The sequence below is a fragment of the Corapipo altera genome, unplaced genomic scaffold (genome assembly GCF_003945725.1).
Source record: "Corapipo altera isolate COAL_440 unplaced genomic scaffold, ASM394572v1 54, whole genome shotgun sequence".
NCBI classification, from domain to species: Eukaryota; Metazoa; Chordata; class Aves; order Passeriformes; family Pipridae; genus Corapipo; species Corapipo altera.
In genome coordinates this window covers 10,310,909-10,323,863 of record NW_020884902.1, presented here as the reverse complement: position 1 = coordinate 10,323,863, position 12,955 = coordinate 10,310,909, and the positions used below count along the sequence as shown (strand labels likewise).

Sequence of the window (12,955 nt, the reverse complement as noted above, 5' to 3'; positions counted from 1 at the left end):
TGGTACAGGCAGGAGGGAGCTGATTGGTGGGTGTTGGTACAGGCAGGGCGGGTCCTGGTCTTCCCCGTGCTGCCCACGTGTTTGTGCCCGGGTGCCAGGGCGGGGCCAGGGCAGGACCTCGGCGGTGCTGGCAGCAGGACGAGACAGTGTGGGCAGCGATGGGCGCTGGGACGGAGCCAGCAGAGGCGTGTTGTGACCTGTCTGAGGGGTGAGACCTTACCCTGCCCTGCGTGTGTCCCCCCCCATTCCCCCAGTGCTCCTCACCTGTCCCCTGCCCCCAGGAGGGTGTACCTCGACCACAACGCCACCACCCCGCTGGCTCCCGAGGCAGCCCAGGCCGTGCAGGATGCCCTGACCCAGGCTTGGGGCAACCCCAGCAGCGCCCACCCCGCAGGTAAGGACCGGGGGGCAAGAGGGGCTCCCTGGGCCAGACCCGTGCCCAGGGGCCACAGGAGCTGCCAGGTGTTGTCCTGCAGGCAGGAAGGCCAAGGAGCTGATCGGCAGAGCCAGGGAGAGCCTGGCACAGATGGTGGGGGCCCGGCCTGAGGACATCGTGTTCACCTCGGGGGGCACGGAGGTGGGAGCACTGAGCCCCGATCCCCTCCCCAGCAAACAGCGATGGGTCGGTGGAGACAAAGGGCACCTGCTTCCTCTGGGCCTTCACGTCCCTCTGTCTCCTGTCCCCAGGCCAACAACATGGTGATCCACACCGCCTGCAGGCACTTCCTTGAGAGCCAGACCGGGGACAGCCCGGGGACACCACACATCGTGACATCCAGTGTGGAGCATGACTCCATCCGCCTGCCCCTGGAGCAGCTGGGCAAGGACAGCCTGGCAGGTGGGTGGGACAGGGGCAGGGTGAGGTTTGCGTGGGGGACTTCTCTCCACGGGCATTTCTGTCGAGGAGGGTGGGACCTACGAGCTCCATGCTGTTCCCCTTCCCCCAAAAGGGCTCTGGCTCCACCAGCGGTGCCCCATTCCCTCAGGAACGTGTTTTGTGCCTTTGCACCTGCTGCCCCACACTCCTGCCCTGCCCAGCAGGGTGCAGGCAGCCCCGGGTGCCCTCGGGCTCCCCAGCAAACCTCATGCTTGTTCTCTGCTCGCAGAAACCACCTTTGTGCCCGTGTCCCCGCGGAGCGGGCGGGCTGAGGTGGACGATGTCCTGGCTGCCATCCGACCCAACACCTGCCTGGTGTCCCTCATGTTGGCCAACAATGAGACCGGCGTCATCATGGTGAGTGTGGGGCAGCCCCGCAAAGAGGTGCCTGAGCAGGGAGCGGGGGGCCCTGGACACAGCCCCTCACCCTCCACAGCCCGTGGCGGAGCTGAGCCAGCGTGTCAGAGCCCTCAACCAGCGCAGGGCGGGGCAGGGGCTGCCCCGGGTGCTGCTGCACACGGACGCGGCCCAGATGATCGGCAAGGGGCGTGTGGACGTGCAGGAGCTGGGCGTGGACTATCTCACCATCGTGGGGCACAAGGTACGGCTCCTCCTCATTGTGGGGGCATAGGATACGGCCCCTCCTCACCATGGGAGGCCCAGGGTAAGGCTCCTCCTCACCATGGGGGGCACAGGCCTTGTTCACCTGGCCCAGCCACTGTTCGCCCTGTCAGACATCTCTGTGGGGGTGCCAGGGGGACTTTGGGTGGCCCCACAGCTCAGTGCCTTGTCAGTGGCCGAAGCTTTCCTGCTGGCTGGGGCTCTGCAGACCCTGAGGGTCAGGGCCCTGTCTGGAGCAGGAGGGAACCAGGGATGGGGAACAGCCCTGCAGTGGTCTGTGCCTGTGGGACCAGCCCAGCCCTGGAGGGCAGTGGGTGTGTGCCAGAGCACAGGAGGGGCTGGCAGTGTCCCCAGGTCACAGTGCTGTCTGTCCCACAGTTCTATGGCCCCCGCATCGGTGCCCTGTACGTGCGCGGCCCCGGCAGCACGGCCCCCCTGCACCCGCTGCTCTTTGGGGGGGGACAGGAGAGGAGCTTCCGCCCAGGGTAAGGTGGTGGGGGTGGCCTGGGAGCTGGGGCTGGTGGCCTAGCCACAGGTGGCTGCCTTATCTGAGCTGAGCTGGCAGCTGTGTCACTGCCAGCCCTGGGGCGAGCAGCCCGGTGCAGCAGGGACACGCATCCATGTGTGGAACTCCCTGGGGCTCAGGCTTCGCCACAGGTGGGACCCCAGAGTGGAACTGCCCCCTTCCCAGGGAGGTGCCAGTGCTGAGGGGTCCCACCCAGGGAATGTCTGTGCCACAGGTTGGGTTTCTGGTCCAGAGAAATAACTCACTCTTCCCTCTTCCTTTCCAGCACCGAGAACACCCCGATGATCGCTGGCCTGGGCCAGGTGAGCTGGTGATGGGCGGGGCTGAAGTGGTTCCCTGCAGGTGCTTCCTGGCAGAACCAGCACAGGGACAGCCACTTGTGCTTCCTGATCATTAGAAATGACAAACTTAAGGTGCAGGAGGGCAGGAGAACTACAGGGAAGGGAAATGGAGCTTTCTGGTGCCAGTGGGATGAGGTGCTTAGGGGCACTTGCTGCAAGTTTGCTGCCCTGGCAGTCACACAGCTCAGGGCACCGAGGGGCCATGGGGGACACAGGGCAGTGGCAATCACAGAGACTGTTCCAGGCTGGACTCTCATTCCAGGGACCACACAGAGGGGGAGGTGTCATTGTTGGGATTTTATGCCCTCAGGCTGCAGAGTTGGTGAGCAAGAACTGGGAGGCCTACGAGGCTCATATGCGGGATGTCCGGGATTACCTGGAGGCCAGGCTGGAGGTGAGCACACCTGGGCCCTTCCTGGGGTGTCAACCTGCAGAGCAGGGCCTGGAGCAGGGTGGGTTATGTCCCTCTGGCCCTGCCACCCCCTCATCAGGACAGAGCTGCTCGTGAACCTCGAGGAGTTCACAGCCCTCTGATTTCTCCAGGCCTCCTTTGGGAAGGAGAGGATCCACTTCAACAGTCGCTTTAAGGGCTCCAAGCGACTCTGCAACACCTCCAACTTCTCCATCCTGGGACCAGGCCTCCAAGGTAGCTCTTCCCCCAGTGCTGCCCTGTGCTGTGCCCACAGAGCCAAGCCCCTGCCCCTCACAGCCCCTGTGCCTCAGCCCCCGTGCCCGCTGTGGCACCGGGCAGGGCTGTGGGGCAGGGTGGCCATGGGGCAGGGTAGCCCTGGCACAGAGCAGAGCTGTGCTGTGTCCCTGCAGGGCACAGGGTCCTGGCTCACTGCAAGGTGCTGCTGGCCAGCGTGGGGGCCGCCTGCCACTCGGACAAGGGGGAGCGGTAAGCGCTGGCTGCTCCAGGCCCGGGGTCTGCCAAGGGAACAGTGGGCAGGAGGGAGGGAAACAAGGCAGGGAAAGGGCCTGTGCAGGGCTTGGGCAGTGTCACCTGGAGCAGGGAGAGTGCAGAGCTTTCCAGAGGGGCTGAAGGGCTGGGAAGGGGATTATTGCAGGAGACACAGTTGGAACGCTTGATTGCTGCTTGGAGGGACTTTGTCCCTCCCGGCTTTGGTGATCCAGCTGAGCTTGGAAGTACTTTGGAACTCCTGTTGCTGCCAGAAGGGAGCCTGCCTTATGCCCACGTGTGTCTGGCTCACTCACTGCAGCCCCGTTCGGGTCTCCAGATGGCTCCTCTGGGGAAGGTGGGAACAGCAGCTGCTTTTGGTCTGGTCTAGAGCAGTGCTCTTTAGATATGGCAGAGTTGCCAACCCACGGGGACATGGCACAGGTTCTTCCTGGGAGGGGAAGAGCCAGATCCTCCGTAGGGCAACAAGTGCAGTGAGAGTGGCTGCCCTTGGACAGCAGTCAGGGTGCTGTACAGGAGACAGCTTTGCCTGGAGCACATGGGCTCCCTCTCACAGCCCGGGGAGGTTCCTGATGGGGTGTGTGTTTCCTTGGCCTTCAGTCCAACCCGCCCACCCCTTGTGTCCCAGGCCCTCCCCGATCCTGCTGGGCTGTGGGATCCCCCCCGCCGTGGCACAGAACGCCCTGCGGCTCAGCGTGGGCCGGCACACCTCGCGGGCAGACGTGGACCTGGCGGTGCAGGACCTGCTGCAGGCGGTGGCACAGCTGGAGCAGCACCACGCTCCGTAGCCCTGGGCACCCTCCCGGCCATCACCCAGGTCCTGGGGGGGACTGTGCCCTGCTTGGCTCCTGGGTGCCTCTGCCAGTCTGCGCTCAGGGTGCCCGGGGGGGCAGGGAGGGTGTGAGGAGGGGGCTTTGCTGCTCTGGGGCAGCTCAGGACTCCTCCCCACTGCCCAGGGGAGGCTCCTGGGGACTGTTGCTGCTGAGTGCTCCTTGCTGGCAGCAGGTTCCCAGCTGGCTGCAGGCACGGCATGTGTTGGCAGGAGTGAGGCACAGTCACAAGCTCGGCTCCCTGCGGAGGGGGACAGGCACGGCAGCCGTGGGAGCTGGAGCCTTTTGCCCTGGTTACTTTCCATAAAGGAAGCTTTCCCGCTGTCTGAGCAGTCAGAGGAAGAAAGACCATCTGCCCCAGAGAGAAATCAACTGATAGAAGCACAGCAAGATTCTGGGCTGGGAACTGCCCTGCCCTGAGCTACCAGAGGGATTTTTGGCCGGGCACGGCTTTCCCAGCACCACATTGCTTTACCTGCTCCCCTTTCTCCTGTCCTTCCTGCAGTGGGCACAACTCCTCCTGCCAGCTCCTCCTGCTCCTCAAGGAAACAGTGGTGGGGGCAGCTGTCACTGTGCCAGTGCCTGAGGAACCCTGTCCCCCTGACACCGGGGGTCAGCAACGTGGGAAGACGTGGGTGTCACACAGACCTGGGCTGGCTGGTGTCAGGGAACCTGCTCTCCGGGGTATTCATAGGAATAAAAGTAATTGCTGCTGCTGTGGCTTTTTCCAAGTAAAATGTGTTTTCCATGGGGGAAGCTGGAGTGGTTGAGGTGATCTGAGTGATGCATTTTTCCTTGGAAAATGCTCACGTCCCAGAACAGAGGCACAATTGGCTGGGGTGGGGAGGTGCCTGCTGGGCCTGGTTGGCATGGAGACCACTGACAGAGTCTTGGATGCTGGCCTTTCTCTTTACAGCTGGACATTAGCATGGCCAGGAGCAGTGTTTGCAACCACAGAACCCTGGGGCTTTTTGTAGATCTGCTTTCTAACTGCAGTGGTGGGACCCAGGCACCCTGACTGAAGTCCTTGCTGCCTTCCAGGCTGGTCGGTGTTACCAGCACTGCTCACACCTTGACCTCAAACACAATCTTTATTTTCTCCCTTTTTTTCCCCTCCTTTGCATAATAGTCGAAACCTCTTTTAGAAAAAGTGGTTCCATAGAAAGGGTTTTGCTCTGCTTCAGGGGTAGATCTTTGATCCATCACAGACCTTGTAGTTCCTGGGGACCTTTCCCAGCTGTGGCACAACTGGAGATTCAGCGTTTGGGGCTCTCTTTCCCTTACAGGAGGTCTGGGCTTCCTGCATTGGTTCAGACAGAAATTTAACCACAAAGCACAAGAAGCTTTACTGACTTCTATACACACAGGAAACATAAGTTTTAGCCACAGAAATTTAACATTGCTTCATTTAGAATATTGCAGGCAAAACTTAAGAAGCATTACAGAGAACTCGGACCACTGCAATGGTTTTACTGCTCATTTTCCTACTTCCACAGTGCACAGGAATGAGAGTCACCAGTGAACCCCTCTGTACTGCCTTATCCAGGGAAGGGGAGGAAGAACATGTGCGACTTGGCCTTCCCTTCTGTGGGCCAGCCTGTGCTTCTGCTCATGCACCCTGTGTGGTGCCCTTTTGTGTATGACAAAATGTCAGTCATTATGTGCAGCAGAACAAATTCACCTGGCATGGGAGTCTGGGAACACCAACATTGCTACATCAGCTGAGAACTGAAATGGCAGAGAGAGCACCTGGCCACGACGCCGGGGCACGGGAGCTGAAATGAGTTACGTTCACATGGTCACAGCCAGACTCAGACAGCAAAGCTGTGGTTCATTTAATGGAGGAGTCCACAATCTCCTGATAATCTTGCTGCCTTAAATTCATCCAGGAGAGTTTGTAACACGCCAGGAAGAAGACACTGGCCAGAATGAGGGCGGCCCCGAGCAGGTCGCAGGCGCCCGGGACGATGCGCAGCACGAGGAGCTGCAGGGCCATGGCGATGACGACCTCCAGGTGCTGCACGGTGCTCACCAGCGCGGGGTGGAACTTGCTCAGGGCGTAGTAGACCCCCAGGAAGGCTGTGGTGGAGCACAGGCAAATGGCCAGGAGGTAGCTCCAGGTTTCTCCATCCAGGGGCACGATTGGCTCCTGGAGCAGGAACATGGTGGCCGCTCCCCACAGCGTCCCCGTCCAGCTGAAGGTGAACAGGGCTGTCCACATGCTGATGTTGTCCTTGATGGACCTGTAGACTATCATGGAGAGGGCAGTGGTCAGGCCGGCCATGACGGTCATGGTGTAGCCAAAAGCTTCCTTCCAGGTGCTCAGCAAAGAGTTTTCCTCCTTAACAATGTTGGGGATCATGACCAGGCAAACGCCGAACACGCTGCCGACCACAGTAACTATGTCTATGTGAGCCATTCCCTCATCCATGAGTAAGAAAGCCAGAATGGCACTGAACACCGTGGTGGTCGCCCTCCACATGATGGTTCCGTTGCTGGGGGCCACTATGGAGAAGGAGGTGTAGGCACAGGTGATGGAGACCACGTTGCACACCCCGTAGAAGAAGAGCCGGAGCCTGTAGCCTTTGGGGCCGAAGGGAGGCTCGTGGTGGTAACACACCACAGCGAGGGACAGCACCTGCAGGACCGAGCGGATGAAGATCAGCTCTAGGGAGGGCACTTTGGAGCGGTCAGAAACCAACCTGGTGATGAGAGCCACGCAGCCGTGAGCCACGGCAGAGCCGAACAGGACTGCCCACGTCCTCCTGGACTGCAGGGCATTCCCTTCAGGAAAATGCTGGCACTGTCCCACTTCGCCAGGTTTGGGCAGTTGTGCTGGCTTGGTGTCTATTGTACCAAAAAAAGTCCTTTCTCTCCTTTTCCCATCACTCAGTAGTCTTCTCTTAGGATTATCCTCCTTAAATACTCCAGGATCTTCATTAACATCCTCACATCCTTCTCCTGGCTGGGGATAATGAGAAGTGTATTTCACTGTTACTGTGTTGGGATGGATTTTCACTCGCTTTTTGACTGGGTATTTTTGGGAAGACGTATCCATTTCCTTAGAGAAATGCCCTGGTCTTAAGAAAAAAACCAGAGATACCCTGTTATTTAATGGTCAGTGAGAGATTCATTAATATGTAAATGCTGTTAGTGTTCACAAGCTGTTTTTATCAACAAAGCCCAAGTACTAGTAGACTGTTCTTGGTTTTGCTCTAGTTTTCCACTGAGTTACTGCTTAATACCTTTGATATTTGGGGCATTTGGATCTCCTTAAAAATCACCCATGGCTCTTCATTTTAGTCACTAATTTTTGAAAATGACACGTTCTCATTATGTATGGTTTGTATAATGCACTCTGATATATTCTTATTCTAATGAGAGAGTTTCCTTGCAAAGCTTTTTACCCTGTAATTATGAATGATAGTTAATTGCTTGCCAGTGTTACAAGGAGATATTTGGCTGGAGGAGATGACAGAGAGCAACTTAGGGAAGCAGGGAGCATCCCTGAGCAAGTCGGCAGTTAGCATATGAATAACAACACATCTTTGAACAATACTTGGGCAGTGTTAAACCCTCCTGTCTCCCAGGGAAGGTCTATTTCCCGCTACACAAGCAGTGTCTGTCATTTGTGCAGGGGGGAGCAGGTTAATTCAGGCAGAAAGTCTCACTGAAACGTGTTTTCACAGCACCCCCCACCATCTGTGCAGAGCCCTTCCACGTGAAGTGGCAGCAGGAAGAATGAAACCTTCCCTGCCTTCTATTCACCCCAGCAAATAAACCTGTGCAGACCTTACCTGTGGCAGAGAGATTTAATCCCGAGCCAGAGGAGGAAAACAGCTCTTCGTCATATCCATCCTTGCCCGGGTGTCTAGACAGAAACAGCAGCTGCTCTCAGGCGTCCCAGAGGAAGGGTTACAATCATCTCAGCACGGAATGTAAAACCCAAGGGAGCCACACAACCCAAAAAGCTCTAGATGGGGAGAAAGCAATCGGTGTCACCTTGCCAAAACCACTGCTCAGCCATCTCTCCCAGAATTATTGATGGAATCGATCCAAGGAACAAGAGGTGGTTTGGTGAGCGTAAGGTTCCTACAGCGTGATGATTCAGAGCAGATTCCCCATTCCGTGCCTGCTGTCGTGTCTCACAGCGCTGCGGAGCAGAGAATGCCCGGGAGGAGCCATCCTCCCCCCTCCAGCGATCCATCCCCGGAGCCCGCCCAGCCCCGCGGGCAGCACCGGCTCGGCCGCTGTGGAGGCAGCAGGGGCTGGGTGTGCACGGTCCTTGTCCTCAGGGAGGACCGAACACCAGAGCAGGGGGGTCCTGAGTGTGCCAGAGCACCGCCCATGGACAACAGGGCTGAGCAGCACGGCAGTGGATTGTCGGGGAAAACAAACCCAAGGCAGCGTTACCGTGTGTGCAGGAGAACACAGACCGAGGCAGTGTGACCATGTGTGTGCAGAACACAGACCAAGGCAGTGTGACCGTGTGTGCAGAACACAGCCCAAGGCAGTGTGACCGTGTGTGTGCAGGAGAACACAGACCCAAGGCAGTGTGACCATGTGTGTGCAGGAGAACACAGACCAAGGCAGTGTGACCATGTGTGTGCAGGAGAACACAGACCAAGGCAGTGTGACCGTGTGTGTGCAGGAGAACACAGACCAAGGCAGTGTGACCGTGTGTGTGCAGAACACAGACCGAGGCAGTGTGACCGTGTGTGTGCAGGAGAACACAGACAGAGGCAGTGTGACCATGTGTGTGCAGAACACAGCCCAAGGCAGTGTGACCGTGTGTGCAGCAGCTCCTCACACAAACACTGAAATACTGCGGCCAGGTTGAGCCTTGGCGTTATCTCCCTCCCTGATCCGTGACAAGCACTGCCTGTCTCCTCACAAATACGGTTTACATGAGAATGGGCCGGTCTGCCTTTCTCCTCACAAACCCCCTGCTGCCCCCTGGCTCGGCCGTGCCCTGCTGCCTGCAGGCAGGGCAGGGATCGGGATGGACGGGAGTGCAGAGGGGCAGCCCCGGCCCCAGCCCTGGAGGAAGGGCAGCACCAGTTCGGACCTGCACAAGTGAGAGGGTCCGAGGACAAGAAGCACCCTGGTCTGTGCAGGAGGCCTCGCCCAGCACTGCGGGTCACGGTTCTGCTGCTGCCCCAAATCCAGAACGTGCCCAGCACCCACCGAGGGGGGGGGGAGTGTTCCAGAGTGCCCAGGGCAGCTCCACGGGCAGGGAGCTTGGGAACGAGCAGCTGCAGTGCCAGGGAGAGTAAACAACGAGCTGGGTATGAGCTCGAACAACTCGTCAAACATTTACAGACACCTGCCCGTCAAATGCTCACAAACACCTGCCAGAAACCTGCCTGTCTCACCTGCCCTTTTTCTTCCGCTAGATTGTTATCAGAATCTTTCATATGCAAATGTAGAACGAAGTGCATGAGCCCAGCAAGGCAGTGGTTTTCCCCAGCACAGCTTTTCCTACCTGGTGTTTTCACTGTGTTAGAAACCCACAGCTCTGCCTTGCTGTCAAACAAAACTAGGATCTTCCTCATTCGAAGCACAGCATATGGATCAGGGACAAAATAAGGGGAAGGAAAAGAAGACAGAAGGCAGACAACAGGCATTATTATTAGAGTGACAGCAGATCTTGCTTGGTAAACTCAGTCACTTGGTTCAGAAACAGCTGGGGAAATGCTGCAACTGTCCAGGAAAACAAAACCAGAACAGCTAATTTGTTACCACAGCATAAACGGCAACTTTCTTGCTTCCTGACATTAAATTACATTATCTTTCAACAAATAGTTGCAAATTCAACAAAAACAGTTGGTAGTGGACGTGTGTAACCTATTCAGGGATCTCTCTGGAGGAAAACAATGGCTCAGGAGCAGCAGCAGCAGCTCAAAATGGCTGTGCTGCACACGCTGCTCCTGGGACTCCAGCACTGGGAATACAAGGGCTGGGAGGGCTGCAAGGTGGAGGGCAAACACGTGTGACAGGCAGGAGATGAGACCTAACAAAGAACAAGAAAATAACAGGAGTGCTCAACCCAAAATTTCACTCTCCCTGCTAAATACTGAGCGTATGACAAATGTGATGTCAACCCTCCCACAGTATGTTATTTGCACTCCTTGGTGACCTTGCTTTTCTTAACCAGTGAGGTTTTCCATAGGGACTGAGATTAGGGCATATCCCAAATCCTTAAAGCGTGTCCCTGACACACATTTAAAATAGACAGGTATCAGCACAGCCTGTGCAGACAACCTGCTACTGCTCTTTCTGCCAGTGCCTTTTGTGGAGATGACGTGAAGTTTTTATTTTCCCTTCATATCTGGAAACATAACATGGTTTATTTACATTTTCTATGAAAAATTTAATTTGGTTTTGAATCAAGTTTAATACAAGGCTGAAGATGAAGCACATGCAAAACTCTCAAGTTACATAACAAAACAAACATCCCCAATTCAAACAACAACCCGAGGCACCCCTTTCAATCACCAGCTCAAGGAAATCACTGACTGCCAAAGTGTGAACCCTGTTTTTCCTGTGGATTCAGTAAATGGCACAAATCATTAATAGTACATACACCATGATTTCTCTTAAAAGAAAAAAACCTCCAAATAGTCCCCTCCTTGGTCAGTCACTGCATATGCTGGTTACCCAGGTAGAAATAGGTGATTATTTGCCACCTGACTGACGGGGGTGGGAGGCTGAACTCTCCTTGCCGTGCCTGAAGGAGGGAAGCCTTTCAGTGGTGACTCTAACCACCAATTTTCAGTAAACTCACAGAAAAATACTCTCATCTTCTGCCAGCTCAGTTATAATCAGTCAGGTGACTGCACTGCTATCGGGAAGGACTCACAGACATGGCAATTGCAGCCCTTCTGGAGTTGGGAATGAGAGCTCAGCCATCCCTGTGCTCTGAAAGAAGATGCTCCTGTGCCTCTTCTGTGCGGAAAATCCCACAATCCTGACGGATCAGGCTGGGTTTGGCAGAGGGGTGGGAGCAATCTCTACAGGAGAATTATGGACTGACAATTCTCCCTGAATATTAGACAGTATAAAAGACCCTCCCACCCCTGCAAGCCCGCAGGACTGACTGAACTCGTGCCACCTTCACTAAGCACTTCCGTGCGGTGACTTCTCAACACGAGGGGTTTACTTTCGATGCCTTACCAGGGACAGGGAAATCTCCTAAATTCCTGATTCAGCACCATTAAATTGCCTGAACCTTGCTGGAGATTCTCAGGTGCTTGATGGTTCAGGCAGCTGCACGTGCCAAGGGATCTACACTCACGTGGTGTCCGAGTACCTTTACCTTTTTTAGCCAGATTGATACAAATCAATGGTATTAAAAATACATGCGAAGAAACTCGAGTCTTTATTAAAATTTAACGAATAGCAAAGGGTATTTAAGAAAATGAAGGAGCAATTACATGAAAGGAGTCTTTAGCACTTAAGCACAAGGACAAACATTATACACAAACCAACAAACTGGTATCCTGTGTGTTCAGATTAATTGAGTCATGTCCAGCAGCGCTGCCTGAGGGAAGAACCAGCACAGCCTTCACAGAACACAAATATAAACCCTACACTTCAGACCCAAGGAGTGTCAGTATATTCCTGATAATATTTTGCTACCCAAAAAACAGGTAGCTGTATTTGTGAGCTCTCTAAAGCCACCACACATGGTTTCAGTGGGATTGTATATGACACCTTTTATTACCCTTGCTTTCTCTAACCTATTCTCTTGCTGTATAAGGGCTCCATAGGTGTCCATTTCCATGAAAAAATATTATTTTCTAATTTCTCCATTCGTGCCTGTTGCCTGCTGCAGCTACTACCTCTGCAGAGCAACACTTGCATGACAGTGATTTTGTTGCCTGAAAACTTCCCATTCCAAAACAGATCCCTTCAGATCACAATTCCAGACACGGGGAGAGAACAGAGAATACCTCAACGCTGACGTACAGTCCCCTCTAGCACGGGAAAATAGGAAACCAGCTTGGTTAGCTTAGGAAAGGCTGTAAGAGGTACAGTACAATAGGTGAAGCACGGGAAGGTACCTTGGGGCTCACGACAGCAGAGGACAGGTTAAGATTAGAGATACCTCGCGTGCTGCTTTGGATCCTCTCCCAAGCAGCTGCAGAGCTCGGCACGGCCGCGGGAGTGCGGGGGGACAGCGGGGGCACCGCAGCCGTGCGGCAACCGCGCGATGGCAACTGCGGCCGCTGGGAGGGCGGCTCTCTGGGGGCACCGGGCTCGGCACAGCCCCCGGGCACGGGGGCGAGGGGCGGCCGCTGCCTACTCGGTCCCACCGCCCCCCGGCCCCGCTCGGGCTCCCAACGCTCACGGGTACCGGTGGCGGTGCCGCAGCCCCGCCCGGCGCCGCCGCCTCCGGCCGCGCCCCCCGCGCCCGCTCCCACTCCCACTCCCCCCCCGCCGGGATCACTGCGATCACCGGGATCGCGGGTCCCGCCCCGCCACGGGCCGCGGCACCGGCACCCCCGGCCCGGCGGGGCCGCCTCCTCCTCCGCACGGCCGGGCTGGGGGGCACCGCCGCGGGCTGGGGGCGCTCCGGCCCGCCCTCTGTCGCCAGTCGCCCCTGTCACCGGTGTCCCTGTCCCCGCCGCCTCGCGGAACTCAGGGCCGCCCCCCGCCACCTCTGTCGCGATAGTCACCCCCTCGGGTGTCCCTGTCCCCGCGGCCGCACGGAGCCAGGGGCCGTCCCCCCTCTGTCGCGATAGTCAGCCCCCTCTCCCCGGTGTCCCCGTCCCTATGGCCTCACGAAGCTCGGGACCACCCCCGCTCTGTCGCGATAGTCGCCCCCTCCCCCCCCCC

At 56.8% G+C, this 12,955-nt stretch overlaps 2 protein-coding genes across 5 annotated transcripts; one reads left to right on the top strand and one right to left on the bottom strand.

The window, feature by feature from the left end:
• Positions 1–6: 6 nt before the first annotated feature.
• On the top strand, positions 7–4,974 carry SCLY (selenocysteine lyase). 3 transcript variants are annotated; one of them, XM_027650668.1, is made up of 13 exons: positions 7–208; positions 282–394; positions 477–577; positions 688–838; positions 1,107–1,234; positions 1,314–1,478; positions 1,877–1,983; positions 2,290–2,326; positions 2,676–2,759; positions 2,909–3,011; positions 3,188–3,263; positions 3,913–4,101; positions 4,620–4,730. In XM_027650668.1, the coding sequence occupies exons 1-12, from the start codon at positions 159–161 to the stop codon at positions 4,070–4,072; spliced, it is 1,275 nt and encodes a 424-aa protein (XP_027506469.1). In that variant the 5' UTR covers positions 7–158; the 3' UTR covers positions 4,073–4,101; positions 4,620–4,730. The 3 variants fall into 3 exon arrangements, with proteins under 3 accessions (XP_027506469.1, XP_027506468.1, XP_027506470.1); XM_027650667.1 differs by lacking the exon at positions 3,913–4,101 and having other exon boundaries at positions 4,620–4,974; XM_027650669.1 differs by lacking the exons at positions 282–394; positions 477–577; positions 3,913–4,101 and having other exon boundaries at positions 4,620–4,970.
• Positions 4,975–5,435: 461 nt separating this feature from the next.
• SLC35G2 (solute carrier family 35 member G2) lies at positions 5,436–12,356 on the bottom strand. 2 transcript variants are annotated; one of them, XM_027650672.1, is made up of 3 exons: positions 12,225–12,356; positions 7,912–8,087; positions 5,436–7,194 (listed from the first exon to the last, which is right to left on the bottom strand). In XM_027650672.1, the coding sequence occupies exon 3, from the start codon at positions 7,170–7,172 to the stop codon at positions 5,946–5,948; it is 1,227 nt and encodes a 408-aa protein (XP_027506473.1). In that variant the 5' UTR covers positions 7,173–7,194; positions 7,912–8,087; positions 12,225–12,356; the 3' UTR covers positions 5,436–5,945. The 2 variants fall into 2 exon arrangements, with proteins under 2 accessions (XP_027506473.1, XP_027506471.1); XM_027650670.1 differs by lacking the exon at positions 12,225–12,356 and having other exon boundaries at positions 7,912–8,816.
• Positions 12,357–12,955: the final 599 nt, after the last annotated feature.